Raw genomic sequence first — 14,937 nt, 5'->3', positions numbered from 1 at the left:
TGCGTGATGTCTTATTAGCAGCAGCAATTCATCTTTCCACAGATATTTCTCTATCATATCAGTCGCTTCTCTTCGACACGGTTTCCTGACATTTCTTGTTTCATTCAACAGAACAGTGGATACTGACAGGAGAAGCCGGGAAATGACTGCAGGTTGGATGTCGGGCAGATGTCATATTTTGTCCCATGCAAATATCCTAAGAATGTGCCAGTACTGGTCTATCCATCCATCCATCCATACATCATCTATACCCACTCACTTTGGGTGAAGGCTGTGTACACCCTGGACAGGTCGCCAGCCCATCACAGGGCCCAGTACTGGTCTAATGTAATTACATTACTGCTAGACATTCTTGACATAAGTAAGTGCATACAGTACCTACAAACACAAGATCAGAGCATCAGGATGAGAATTGATGCTTGAAAGCAGCCCTGCGTCTCAGCGTAGCATTGAGTGGGGTTTTGCAGCCTGGTGTCATTTTGCATGTGATTTAATAAAGGTAAACACCGTTGATGGTCTCTGCTGTCAGACGGCTGCAGAGATTTAATGAACTGAAGGAGAAGCTTTGCACACAGTATAAGAGGTATTGTAAGAATCACTTATACTAATTTATAGATCAATGCAGACTGCTTTAGCGACGTCGCTGCTTCAAACACAATAATCGTTCATTTTTTATGCCAATTTAAACACACCTGCTGGTAGGGAAGTGACTGATTAAAATTGTTTTAGCTGTGCAACCTTCATCAACTGAGTGGTCCCCAGCTTTTTCTTGTTATTTTGGAACAGCTAAATTAAATGATCTCTAATACTGTAAAATAATTATGATTTAAATCATCTCTTACTTGTAACTGTTTATTTTTATTTCTCTGATCACATGCTACGTAGTCGTCACTCATTTTTAACCTTTAAATGCATACCTCCGGTCGGTCTAGACTGGAGCACCCCCAGTGTGATTCATTTTTCAATTCAACACTCAACTCCTTAAACTGATTGTGTTTTGTTTTTTTTATTCTGGTGACAGAATGGCGGAGTCATAAGAATAATGATGTTTTCTTTTTAAAAAAAGGGTCACCCAAAGTATGTACTCATTTTTCAATGACAATATGCTGGATGTAATTTATAGAAGGCAATCCTACAAATTACAGCTCGATCTCATGTTGTGTTGTCCTACTGTTATAATGCCTAAACCCAGACACATTATTATGGATTATTTGGTTTGCTGGCACATTAACATAATGTTGCTGCTGCTGGGTTACAGATGTACAGTGGGTACGGAAAGTATTCAGACCCCTTTAAATTTTTCACTCTTTGTTTCATTGCAGCCATTTGCTAAAATCAAAAAAGTTCATTTTATTTCTCATTAATGTACACTCAGCACTCCATCTTGACAGAAAAAAACAGAAATGTAGAAATTTGTGCAAATTTATTAAAAAAGAAAAACTGAAATATCACATGGTCATAAGTATTCAGACCCTTTGCTGTGACACTCATATTTAACTCACATGCTGTCCATTTCTTCTGATCCTCCTTGAGATGGTTCTACTCCTTCATTGGAGTCCAGCTGTGTTTAATTAAACTGATTGGACTTGATTAGGAAAGGCACACACCTGTCTATATAAGACCTTACAGCTCACAGTGCATGTCAGAGCAAATGAGAATCATGAGGTCGAAGGAACTGTCCAAGGAGCTCAGAGACAGAATTGTGGCAAGGCACAGATCTGGCCAAGGTTACAAAATAATTTCTGCAGCACTCAAGGTTCCTAAGAGCACAGTGGCCTCCATAATCCTTAAATGGAAGAAGTTTGGGACGACCAGAACTCTTCCTCGACCTGGCCGTCCAGCCAAACTGAGCAATCGTGGGAGAAGAGCCTTGGTGAGAGAGGTAAAGAAGAACCCAAAGATCACTGTGGCTGAGCTCCAGAGATGCAGTAGGGAGATGGGAGAAAGTTCCACAAAGTCAACTATCACTGCAGCCCTCCACCAGTCGGGGCTTTATGGCAGAGTGGCCCGACGGAAGCCTCTCCTCAGTGCAAGACATATGAAAGCCCGCATAGAGTTTGCCAAAAAACACATGAAGGACTCCCAGACTATGAGAAATAAGATTCTCTGGTCTGATGAGACCAAGATTGAACTTTTTGGCGTTAATTCTAAGCAGTATGTGTGGAGAAAACCAGGCACTGCTCATCACCTGCCCAATACAATCCCAACAGTGAAACATGGTGGTGGCAGCATCATGCTATGGGGGTGTTTTTCAGCTGCAGGGACAGGACGACTGGTTGCAATTGAAGGAAAGATGAATGCGGCCACGTACAGAGATATCCTGGAAGAAAACCTCTTCCAGAGTGCTCTGGACCACAGACTGGGCCGAAGGTTCACCTTCCAACAAGACAATGACCCTAAGCACACAGCTAAAATAACAAAGGAGTGGCTTCGGAACAACTCTGTGACCATTCTTGACTGGTATTTTTCATCACCCTCAATCTTTATTTGAATAACTGTCATACACGGATCCTCATGTTTTGTATGTTTGTCTGACATTACCCAAGTTGCCAGATCATCAATAAAACAATAGCTACACATACACAAACCACACACTACATACAATTTTAACCCACCTGTCACTGCAAGATGGCAATTCACAACCTGATTCCAGGGGAGTGTGCGCAGCTGCTGCCTCTGCAGGAAGGAAAGCCAGTTGAATTGTAAATGACTGAATTAGCTTGGTAACTTAGCTAATGTCAAAATACCTGGGAACGTTAGTGATCTTCCTAAGAGACACAAACACACATGCAAATTTAGTCTGCATGGTTTATTTTAACCGCATCAACCATGTTCTGTAGTTTTCCACATCAAATCACTATTCAACTGTTGTGACCACAGATGTGCCACAGTCTCCGAAAGCTGATGGATGCTTTAAAAGTCTTGTTCACATTAAGAGCTACTTCAGTTGAAAAAAAATAAAAAAAATAAAATAAAAAGCCATCTGTTTATCTGTGCTCCACTGCAACACGGTTCTGCTTTGCGCAACAACCACTATGAAATGATCACAAGCATGTGACAGAGATCAGTGATTACCCTGCTGACTAATTTGGGTTTGGTAGATGTCGCTCTCTGAGAAGTTATAAAAAGGCTAGGCCTTGAACATTTCTAAACACCCAAAACTCCCACCACCAACCCATTTTTACTTGTCACAGTATTCGCAAACCATTATGAGGTATTTTCCATTGGTTTGAGAGTGGGATGGGGGGAAGGGCTCGGGGCTGCAGTTCCACCAGGTGGGCTCTTTGCTAAATGGCCGTTGCTCACTTGATGTGCCCATTAAAGGCAGTGAAGTGGTGATATTGTCGGACAACCCTTTCCTGTGTGAACACCATTTAAACCCTGGTGAGTTTCCAATGGTGATCTCCATGTCTCTTTCTCCACCAGTCTCTTTCTCCCTCAAACCAAAGCTATTACCTAACTGACAGTGACAGTCCTGTTCTGTGATACATAACTCTTCAACACTTTGCACTTTGCCAGTGTGTCTGAAGTGCCATTACAGAGCAAACTGTGTTTGGTTTATGTTGTGGAAGGTAGAGTAGATGGAGACATTTAAGATCACATAATAAATAAATAAATGTTTTTGCAATACTTTCGGTTTTAATGCAGTGTACATTATATACAGTTACTGTACCTACACGGACTGTATATATTTGTGAGTTAAAAAGGGCATGAGAAAACTTAAAAAAAAAAAAAAACAAGAGTTTTATATTTAGACGGAAATCCAGAGGAGCAGAAAATCAGCCCATTTTTATGTATTGTGTAGGCAGCTGTAGCTCGGTGCCTCTTTGCAATTAGTCTCAACTTGATGTTTAAGCTCAATGTTAAATAATATATAGTATCTCGTGTAAAAATCATAGTGTTGCACTAAACAAAATCTGTCTACATGGCTTACATGTTTTTTTAACATCCTAAATGATCATGCTGAATCTCCTCACTGAAAATTTGCCTTCCATGTGAATTTTATCGCCGTTAGGTTTAGAAAATGTAAAAGAAATGTCCAAAGAGGTTAATATAAAACTGGATGTATTCAGCAACTGTTTCAATTTGTAGCTTTACACAATGGGATTGTGCAGGATTGCATGTAACATACATCCATGCCACATTCAAGTAAAATGAGGCAGTCATCTCTCTGGCTTGATTAATGTGCTTCAGGTCAAGTAATTGACCTAAATATGGAGGCAGTCTCCTGTATGTTGGTCCATCATACTTGACCTGAAGATAAACAGATTAAAGATTATTATATTGCACTGGATTGTTTTTTTTTTTTACAACCACGAAACGGTTTAATTTAATTAATCTGAAGTAAAGTCTTGAACATCTTCCAATATAAAAAAAAACAAAAAAACCTTCTTTACCTGTATTGTACATCAGATTTTAAGGAGAAGGGAAGCAAAGCATTGCAAAAATATACACTAGATACCCTTTATTCTTGGATCCGAGTGTTGTGTCTCCTCATCAGCACTTGAATCATGAACATTCATGCGTTCCCATCACTGATGTGCTTTTCTATCTCCTATTATTCTCTTTTTAAATGGGAAGTAAAAAATATATGGCTCTTCCATGATTGACTATAACCCATCACATTGTAGCTAACATCCACACTAACATGAAGTACTATTACATATATTATTATACCATGTGTACTGTCCAAGGTATAATATTATACACAATAATATCCTAATATAATGCAGGACTCCACTTACCAGGATGACTTTTCAATGCCGGCAATGATGTAGAGGGAGCTGTATTGCTTGAAAGGGATGAGAACTAGCTGGGTGTGGCGTGCAGTGGCACGGTGTCTCGGTGTGTGATGGTATCAGTGTGTGGATGGGTGTATATAAGTGTGTACATGTGGCACACCGGAAGCCGCAAAAAGGGGTAAAAAAATAAAAAAATAAAAGAATCCAAATGTGTGTGGGCTGTGTGCGTTTCTGCGTCGACATACGAAGGCAACTTGGTTGTGTGTTGCTTTCGGCCTTTAATGACCTTTGCGTGTTGCTGCTGTGACCCGGCTGTACTCATTAAAACCAATGGAATGGATCGTTCACTGCTAATTGTTTTCCACTGACAAATGGTTCCTCAGACTCCCGAAGACTGCTGCGGGGGCCCTGCCTGCCTAAAGCACACTGACTTCACTAATGAGAACTGCCGATCTATGAGTGTGTGTGTGTGTGTGTGTGTGTGTGTGTGCGTCAGTGTAGATGTATTTCTGTGAATGCACAGAAAGTGTGTGCATTTGTGCATACTGTATTTGTCGTGCCGGTCTCCCTCGCTGTGCACTGGCATGTGTAAAGTCAAAAACACTGCTACATTAGGCTCAACATCAGCCAGTAAGGCATTTTTCTCTTGTCAATCACCCTAACACCGAGGTATTGTTAACAAGAAAAGTAACTGCTTAAAAAGTCATTACTGACAGCCGAACACATTTAATGCAATGTGTGGATGACAAAAATTTGAGTAAGGTAAAGGTAGTTTTGCCCTCATTTACACCAAAGGTAAGATATTTTTACAATGTCAGCTAAAAATCAGGTAAAAAAAAAAAGCTGCGATGCACCATCTACCGTCTCTTTCATCCTCATTGTGTTTGCATTCAAGGGGCATTCGAGGGTCATCTTAGTCCAACAAAATCCTCCAAATTAAAGGACAAAATGTAATTGGCCTTCAGAATCAAACATATAAGCACCTTCTCAACTGGCGACCCTACTGACAGGATTATATCATTTGTGAGTGCCTTCCAAAACAATTACAAATCACTAATACAAAGATTCTGTCCTGACACTGCAATGGTTGATTTTTCTTTTGGTGTGGGCTCCAAAATGAAAGGGTCAAGGTTTAGAGATGAAGGGTTGCCCTTCAAGGCTGCCGCTGGCACCAACAATACACCACACACTCCTTTTTTTTTTCTCTCTCCGTTGTCCCTCTTTCTGCTCTCACCTGTTCCATGCTCCACTGGGTGACTGTGAATCCTATTCGGGGACACACTTCAGCACCCCCAAACCCTCCCCAGCCGCACTACCTGGCACTAATCCATCAGAGGGGCAGTCAGGCTGTGCACCACCCTGCCACCACCCATCCCTGATACCCGCCAGTGCCCAGTGCTGCGGCAGAGGCCCCAGCTGGGGGACCGCCAAAGCTTGGTCGTTATCAGATGACGGATAGCTTCATATCAGGTGTGTAAAGCGAGCGCGCATTGGAGAGGGCCATCTGGCTGATGATTTGGGGGAAGTTGGGAAGTCGGACCCGCAAGTGAGGTATAGCAAGGTAGGTGATGATGATGGATGGGGCCAGGAGCATCCAACGCCAATCACAGCAACCTTTGGCAGCTATTATACATACACGTGTAGATGAACAGTTTCACAGCCACCACTATGCAGGCACGGTTAAACTGTAGCTGTTCGGTACGGTGTCTTACTATTTATTATGTGCACAGATCCCCACTAACTCCGTCTAACTGATGTCCTCTCTTTATAGTTATCACTTTTACATCTTTTCAATCTTCCACGTCTGAAAATCTCATTCTAACATGCAGGAGCAACATAAAAAATTCAGTATGTGAGGCAAATTGAGGAGTATTTTGTTGGGACCTTGCCATGAAATTTGATGAATGGCTCCCATTGAAGAGGTCTCATTTGGTTAGTCAATGAGGATAGCAACAATCAGGACAATGACTTTTTAGCCATTAGCTGAAAGGCAGTAATGCCTCAATGTTGTTTTGTCATTATTGTGATCAAAAATGCTTGACTTGGCAGTGGATTTTCTAAACAACTCAGATGTTATTTGTGGAATTTTAAGTGAGTTCTTTACGGTAAAATTGTGGGAATTAGCAAAAATTGCAAATCGGGGAAAACTACTGTATTTGATGCATCCACACACCTCCAACCTCCTCCGTACACATACACTGTCACTTTTTCTACTCCATCTCACACATAATCATCTTTTAGAGCTGCCATTGGCAAATTAAATTGTTTTGCGCTTTGGACCAACATGGCTATGATACATTTAGATGTGAGACTGGCCTGTTAATAATTATAACAGTTAGTGTGGAATCTCTAAACAACATTAGGGTTAATTAAAACCTATCAAAAAAGAAAATATTTCATCATCAGTGCTATGATGTATTGTGAAATGTAAATGATTTTCCATTACACTGCTTGTACTGGTACAGAAATTAAATGTGACCTTGCGTGTCGAGAATAAACAGTGAAAGTGTGTTCTTGAGGGAGGGAAAAGTCAAGAGCACACTTCTCTTTCCCAGGACAAAGGAGTAATGTTAGGTGGTTAATTACTTTCTGAGCTGATAAAGAGTTTCATCAATTGATTTTCAGTGTACGTTTGTTTTGCCAACATCGAGAAGCTCGGAAGATGATTCATCAACCAAGTAAGGACAAAAGGATTAGCACAGCTGTCGAAATGACGATATGACGAGTAGAATTACAAAGAGCACAACCTTCCCACAAATGAAAATGCATAAATTGCTTCTTCTTTTTTTTCTTGATAAAAGAATTATTCCTTGTTGGATGAAAATTAGGAGTATGGTCAGAGCTTCTGTAGGATTTATGTCTCAGTGTGTCTATAAGCCGTTAATGCATACGTTTGTGAGTTATAGCACATGTAAAATCCTGAAGATATGTTAAGTATACTGTATCTGGCTTCCTAATTTGCCCACGCAATGAAAAAATCCTCCCGAGACATGTTGTAAAGGTCTCATTGACTGAGTACACTTCCAGTTGTTAAAACATCGTCCTGTCTTGGCAAATTAATTCACTCCCTCATCCCTAGTGTAAAATCACGCCTCAACTTTCAGAGATTCAGCCCGCTCTGAAAAAACAGACTTTCTGTCAGACCAACTGACGAGGAAAGTGACAGAACACTGCTTGCAACTCGTCTCTCTTCTTCTTGTCTGTCAACTTTTCCTTTTTCTTTCCACGACCGGAGGGAGCACTGGAGTGTCGAGAAGAGGAGGAGATGAATGTAAAGAGAGGGGAGGTGGGGTAGCGAACAAGCGGGGAGATGTAATCTTTTTAACGCGTTTAGATCAAATGCACGTGGAAAACTACAGCACCTCAAAGGATTAGTGTATGGGATCCCCTCCAGGCTCCTGCAGAGGAGCAATGACAGACGTATGGATCTGCCATTTTGAGATTTGATGCACTCAAAGACAATACAGTCAGACAAAGGCCCTATTTTTATGTTTTTCGTCACTACTACATTGCGTCTGTCCTGGACTATACCATGCCATAATAAAGCATCATCTGCTGTGTGATTTAAAAGTTACTGACTTGCATGTTTGCAGGCTGTCAGTATATTTAGACAGTCTTCTGCAGAAGTTGGAGAAACTCATTTACATTCTCATGGAAGAGGGTGAGGTTGTCAGTTTTCGCCCACTTAGTTCCTCTCTTTGCTACAAGCCAGAAGGTGGGTTGAATTTCATAATACCCCAGTGAGTGAGTAAGAGCCCTCTCTAGACGCTATACCTGCATAAGATGCTGCACTGCAGCTGCCATCCCATTATGCAGCTCTGTCTCTATTCTGCTCTCCCACATCCCAAATCTCTGTTAAAGCAGGTTAAGGAATGTTGTTTGATTGGTTAAATTTAATTTGGTGTTATCCACTTTATTACTCCGCCAGTTGTTGAATAATGTGTGTGGCGTGTTAAATCTAAATATTTGATTATTTTGTGACAGGAGAAATATCGGTATTTGATTTAGCTCAGTGCTGAAAGTGTGTGCATAAAATCACAAGGGATTTTGATGATGGAATCGAGGAGTCATGCCATGTGGCAGTAATTTATCAAGTTAAACAAAATACCACCAAATATTTCAAATATTAAACTTGAGGCAGTTTAAGGCAAAATCCCTGACTTGTTCGCTGTGCACATTCCAACCAATTAACCTCGCGAGGGCATTCAATAAAAGCCACAGTTTTTCCCTTGACAGACTGGTACTCATGTCTCCATCAATGCTTTTTTTTTCAGATTCATCAAATATTCACTCTCTGCTGAATCACTTGAGGACAACTCCTAAAGTTACTGTTACCTTGGCCATGACTTTATAAAAGAATTTACTTGCTGGTGCACCTCAATTTTCTCATGTTAATGAGTTCAAAAATTCAGCCGGTAGAGGAATTTTGCTTTGAAGAACTTAACACAAGTGAAGGTCCTCTATTCCAAAAACATAGCATTTACAAAATGCTCTCCAACTAGTGTTGTGTGTGATTATACAACATGTTGCATACAAAGCTGGACTGTAGTCCATTTGCACATGTCGCTTTGCTGGAACCCAAGATGAGAGCTGATTCACAATTTTGCTTATTCCTTTTCCTTTTCCTTTTATGCTTGCTTTTACAATTCCTATTTTCTACAATGTCTACAGGTGACAGCGAAACGTTTTTTTTTTTTTTAAAGATTAATGCTTGGGAAACATCATGTTTCTAGCATATAAACCAAGGCTAAGGTATACCCTTACTTTCCACCTTGCTACTTATACTGTGCGGCACCCTACATCCTGCATTATCATTGAAAATTGTCACTACATACCATCATTCTGTTTCTCTGTATTGTAATTTTACTATTGTTATTTCTTTCTACTCTACACATCAATAACTCCTACAACCTGTATACAACCATATAGATAATTTGTTCCTACTCTCAAATATGACTCATAGGAGTGTTTTTTTTTTTTTTATTACTGTCCTTGGTTACGGTTAAACCACATTAAAGTCACTACTTCCTTAAAGTTATGCAACCCGTGTCATCATGGTAACAGTAAACATGAACAACACCTGAACTGTGTCACTAGAGGTCGCTTAAATTTAAAATACAGTTGTGGGTCATACTCGTGCAACAATCAACCCTGAAGTCACCCATTGGTTTGTGAACTGCTGTTTTGAAGTCTCAACTTCGGTATTTTGGGGCCAAAAGTGACCATATTTGGATAAGCTGGGGAAGAGCAAGTGGTGGATTTGACTCAGTCTCCAAGAACACTACACCTGTCCACCTATAGAGGAAACCTGACTGCACCACGGGCCTGTCAATCAAACAGACATGCCCCCAAATTAATGGCGCTTTTTGAGGCCTTATATCTAATTAATGACAGGATTATTTTCAAATGCACCACCAGAAAACAAATAAGAGGAAGGATACGTTAATGACTTGTGGAACATTTTTTATTGACTTTGTATTTCATGATAAAAGTTTAATGAGAGTCTATGGAGCCAGAGCCTTTTTGGAGCCAACCCATAGTGGCTCTCGGTGGTATTGCACTTTAAGGCAATTCCGCATTGGCCTAATTTTTCAGACACAGAAGATATGTCTCCTTTAATATACAGTCTATGGTCATACTAAGCTGCTTTCCTTACTCAATTTAGGGTCAAAGAATAGTGGACAAATTATTGATCTTGCGCTGTATGCAAAAATTGATATAACACATAACCGGACGAGGACAAATGATCAATATGAACATGATTCCTAAGATACTGGGTTGATCATCCAAAAATGTCCTCTCAGTCTGAGACAAAGTACAAACACTATTTTAAATTGTCATAAACAAAAAGTTGGGCATCGTGTTATACACATATGATGCAACCTTTCCCGCTTTAACATCCCTCCCTCAGCCTTGACCTGTTTATGCTAATGTGCTAAATCGGTCAGAAATACAACTCCAGGTAAGCTACTTTACAATAATTGTTTCTCTTCATCTCATCCTCTTGCCTTTGTCAGCAGAGGTGTTGATGATGTTGACGGTTGGCTCCTTGGCCTCAGGCAACCTTGACCAAATGCCAGATAATTACAGGGACTTGAATGGCACTTGTTTACTGTCAACTGTCAACTTATATTTATCTCATTCTGTCATTGTTCCTGTGTGTGTGTGTGTGTGTGTGTGTGTGTGTGTGTGTGTGTGTGTGTGTGTGTGTGTGTGTGTGTGTGTGTGTGTGTGTGTGTGTGTGTGTGTGTGTGTGTGTGTGACTGTGTTACAGGTGGCCGCCCAGTAGGTGGGAAAATGCAGGAAGTCTGCTTGTCTGTGTCCACATGTATCAGACGCAGCATGTTTTTCCCTTTCAGAGGCGAGGTATCCTGTGTGTGTGTGTGTGTGTGTGTGTGTGTGTGTGTGTGTGTGTGTGTGTGTGTGTGTGTGTGTGTGTGTGTGTGTGTGTGTGTGTGTGCGTGCGTGCGTGCGTGCGTGCGTGCATGTGTGTGTTTGTATGTCGCCGATCACACTGGGCGGCTGACTTCCAGGAACCCCTGCAGCAAAAACAGGCACTGTGTGTTTCCTGCTCTCACACGCCATTATCACAGGACACACACACGGATCATTGCCCTATTCTCTTTTCCCTTGCAGGTTTCCTCAACGCCTATCCTTGTGCCTCCGGCTGTCAAGATGTTTCGCCGTGATTGTCATGAGAGAACTTGCTCTCCGGGAACAAACCAGCGGACACAGGCGAGGAGTGACGGCATCCTCACAGCCCTTCGGGTTTTTCTGACCACATCAGGTTGCTCACTTTGAGTGGGTACATTACTTCTGCACCTACTCCGACCTTTCACATGTCTCATTCACAGGTCTCCTTTTTTTTTTTCTCAGGTATGTGCACACCACAGACTTCCCCTTCTTCCTTCAATTCATCAAGCATCATATTTCATTTTCTTTTCCTCTCCTCTCGTCATTAAATTCCTGCCCTCCCTTTCCATTCCTCACCTTCTATTCACACATTCTATCACCCATCCCATAGCCTGTTGCCTTTTGTCAAAAACAGACAAAAGGACCCAGACAGGAAAATGTTAGTACAGTCCAAGTTCTCAAGACTGTATTTATCCCTTTTGCCTTTGAGAGCACAATATAACCCACTGAAGCACTCCAGATGACAAGTGAGAGAAGAGAGGGAGGTAGAGAGAGAGAAATGTACATTCATGTACGGTTGCAAACAATTAACATTAATGGCGTCATCTTTTCCCCATAGAGAAAGCATTGATATACTAACAATGCACTCAATGGTTAACATACAGTACACGAAAGGAAAGTTACTTTATATTCTATAAAATGGATAGATTAAATAAAAATTTAAAAAATTACTAAATGTTTCCAATAAAAACACAATGAGTGAGAAGAGGTTTTATAAATGTAATTTTTGTATAAGATGAAATTAAAAACAATGAAACTATTAGTACAGCAGTAATTTCTCTGAAGGTGTGTCATGAAATGGCATCTCGCGAAGGAAAGTCTTTGCAGCTTAGGGAAGTTTAGTGATTGTTGCTAACACCGCCATAATATTCATTTGTTTTAGCTAAAAGGACGACAAGTATGAGCAATGCAAAATTGAATAGAATAGAAATGAATACAATAGAATGTTTTATGAGACGTTATGAACAGGCAATGGTGCATGACTTGTTCAACCATGCAGTTCAAGTGGACCGGTTGTTATCACCGAGTTGTAAACGTAGCTTCTGCTCTGTGCTTTCACTGGCTCTGCGGGCGAGATGATTTCCAGATGGTCCGGGGAAAGTGTTTGCCTTAGGTTACTGCAGGCCAGCCTGCCTGTGTCTTTTTCAGCTGAGGGAAAGATAGAGATGCAGTCTGTGGGTGTCTGTGTCCCTGTGTGTGTGTGTGTGTGTGTGTGTGTGTGTGTGTGTGTGTAGTGCAGACATGCATCACGCAGTCCTACTTTTTTTGCGCACACGCCCACACGAAGCTCAAGCATTCAGCTGTCTGGTTCTAATCCATGACACTCCACTGCTACGTGTGCAGGTCAGGTGGTTCTCAAAGTAAGGTCCAAGGACCAATAGGATTGCCAAAGGGGGAAAAACATAAACTAAATAAACAAATAAATCAATTCCAAATTTTTTTTATTGAAAAGTAAATGTGAATTAATGCATGTTTCTATCCACTACTGTTGTGGGAATTTTAGAAGTTGGTGACCCAAAAGCTTCAGTGGGTAAAACCTTTCAGGAGAACTGGGCTCAATAAGATGACTTACTGAAAAAAAAACACCTGTCAAACCTCAAACAAACAAAAACAATGTGGGAAAACCTGATGTATATCTGGTGTTCATGTTTGTTCATGTATTAATTCAAAGAAGGTTACAGTCTCCTCACTGGTCCACACAGGATGAATGTTTTTATCTCTGGCGTTGAAGCGTCAGCGAACGTTTAAGTCACACTGATGATTTTTTTTTTTTTTTTACTTAACCTATTGCAGTTGCATTTTGTTAGCATCTACTGTTCTATCTCAGTCCCAAACATTTTTTTGTGAATCTTTATTTTATTTTTTTTTGGTCAAATTCAGACATCTCCCTTTGGGTTGTTTTGTTTTCGTGCAAAATGAAAATACAAATTAAAACAGGTGGATGGAAAAACATTTTCTGGGCATTTTTGGGAGGCAAAGATGTTGTGGCGGAAGAGAGGCTGATGCAAGCATGAAATTTCATGCTAAACACCAATAAGCCTCTGGAGGATAGCCACTTCATTTTTTTTGAACACCACACTGGTGAAGTCGGTGTAAACTGAAGGTTAAAATCGTTTTGGTTTTTTTGGTCAGGCTGAGCGATGTAGCCTTCATTTTGTCCTATATTACTTGAAATTGCAGAAGTAGCTAAGTTTCCTCACAATTACAGCTACTAATGGTGCTTCTAATTTGCATATGGGCATGTCAAACAGACTTGAAAAATCGCGCATCTACCCTTTGCTTCTTGACCGATATGCGGAGAGACATGTTCTCTGAGTAAAACCTTGGAGGTTTTCTAACTGGTTTGCCATTGGCGTAAAAAGGCTTCACAGCCTCTGGTACAAAAGAAAACACTTCGACTTGACCTGACCCTGCTTTTTCCAACCTGTTTTAGGACACACAGATGCTGGCTGCTGCCCAGTCGCCTCCTCCTCCTCCTCCTCCTCAGCAGCGCTTCAGTCCCGCCCATCGCCACCTGGCTCTGCTGCGCACCGCCGACTGGAGGCAGAGTGCCGCTACTCCTCTTCCCCACGCCAACGGAGACGCAGAATACAAGGAGCCCGCGACCGAGAGTGTTTGCATGAATTTTTCTCACAATTGAAAAACGACTTTTCGGGAACGACACCAACGCTTAAGGGATTTTTGGAGGAAAGTGCGAAGACGGATAAAAGAAATAAATAAATAAAAAAAATCCGACGGGTGCCCTGCGCAGCACAGCATCCTCCCTCTGCATCTCTTTCTCATCTCTCCTCCTTCTTTGCCTCTGCGCTTTTACAAGACTCCCGGCTCTCCCACCCCGACTATCCCCAGTGACTGATCACTTCTTGCAAGCCGCGAGGTGCCCTTTATTCTTTTGTCGGAGTTTGAACCACATTTCGGAGCTGCTGGAAGTACACCGTCACAGCCCCTGAGTGCTGGCTGGACTCTAGTTTTCGTTTTCCCGATACAGGCGGATCATCGAGGGGATCGTGCGCGGAGTCAAAAGGACTGGAAATTATTTAGCCTTCTCACATCGACGTAACGCATGGTGGGAATTTCTGCCTCTTTTCAGTGTAAGTGCTCTCTCTTCCCATATCCTGATTTTATTTTCCCAACTACACCTTGGTGGAGTGGTTTGTGCCCTTTTACTGACATATGTGCGCCAAATTATGAAGAAAAAAACCAACCTTTTATTGCTGACCAATAATTAAATAAATAATTTTCATTTGCACTTTGTTTCATATATATTAATGTAAAAGACGCGGATTTATGTGGCGCTCCAAAATGTTTAATCCGGAGCGGTTTGTATAATGCATCACAGCCAACGATTCCATTAGCCTATTCTATGAAATATGTTTTCATCTTTTTTTATTTTCCGAGATGACCTGCGATAACAGAGCTATTGCACGAGCAAACAATGCGTCTTTGTTGTGCACAATACTGTATGTTATGCTTACAAAACACATTTCATCCTAATGGGAGA

At 41.2% G+C, this 14,937-nt stretch overlaps 1 protein-coding gene across 4 annotated transcripts in view; it reads left to right on the top strand.

Annotated features, from left to right (window-relative positions):
- Positions 1 to 14,074: 14,074 nt before the first annotated feature.
- The window catches only part of runx1t1 (RUNX1 partner transcriptional co-repressor 1), a 61,890-nt gene continuing 61,027 nt past the window's right edge, over positions 14,075 to 14,937 (top strand). For all 4 annotated transcript variants that reach the window (XM_069696572.1, XM_069696556.1, XM_069696564.1 and 1 more), the window contains exon 1: positions 14,075 to 14,527. In XM_069696572.1, the coding sequence (XP_069552673.1) occupies positions 14,500 to 14,527 (28 nt within the window). In that variant the 5' untranslated portion in view covers positions 14,075 to 14,499. The remainder of the gene's footprint in view (positions 14,528 to 14,937) is intronic.

Source organism: Brachyistius frenatus, unplaced genomic scaffold, assembly GCF_029030835.1.
Source record: "Brachyistius frenatus isolate BFR_SWC_R1_liver_20210118 unplaced genomic scaffold, ASM2903083v1 Contig_2, whole genome shotgun sequence".
Lineage (NCBI taxonomy): Eukaryota > Metazoa > Chordata > Actinopteri > Embiotocidae > Brachyistius > Brachyistius frenatus.
This window is presented reverse-complemented; position numbering and strand designations above follow the sequence as displayed.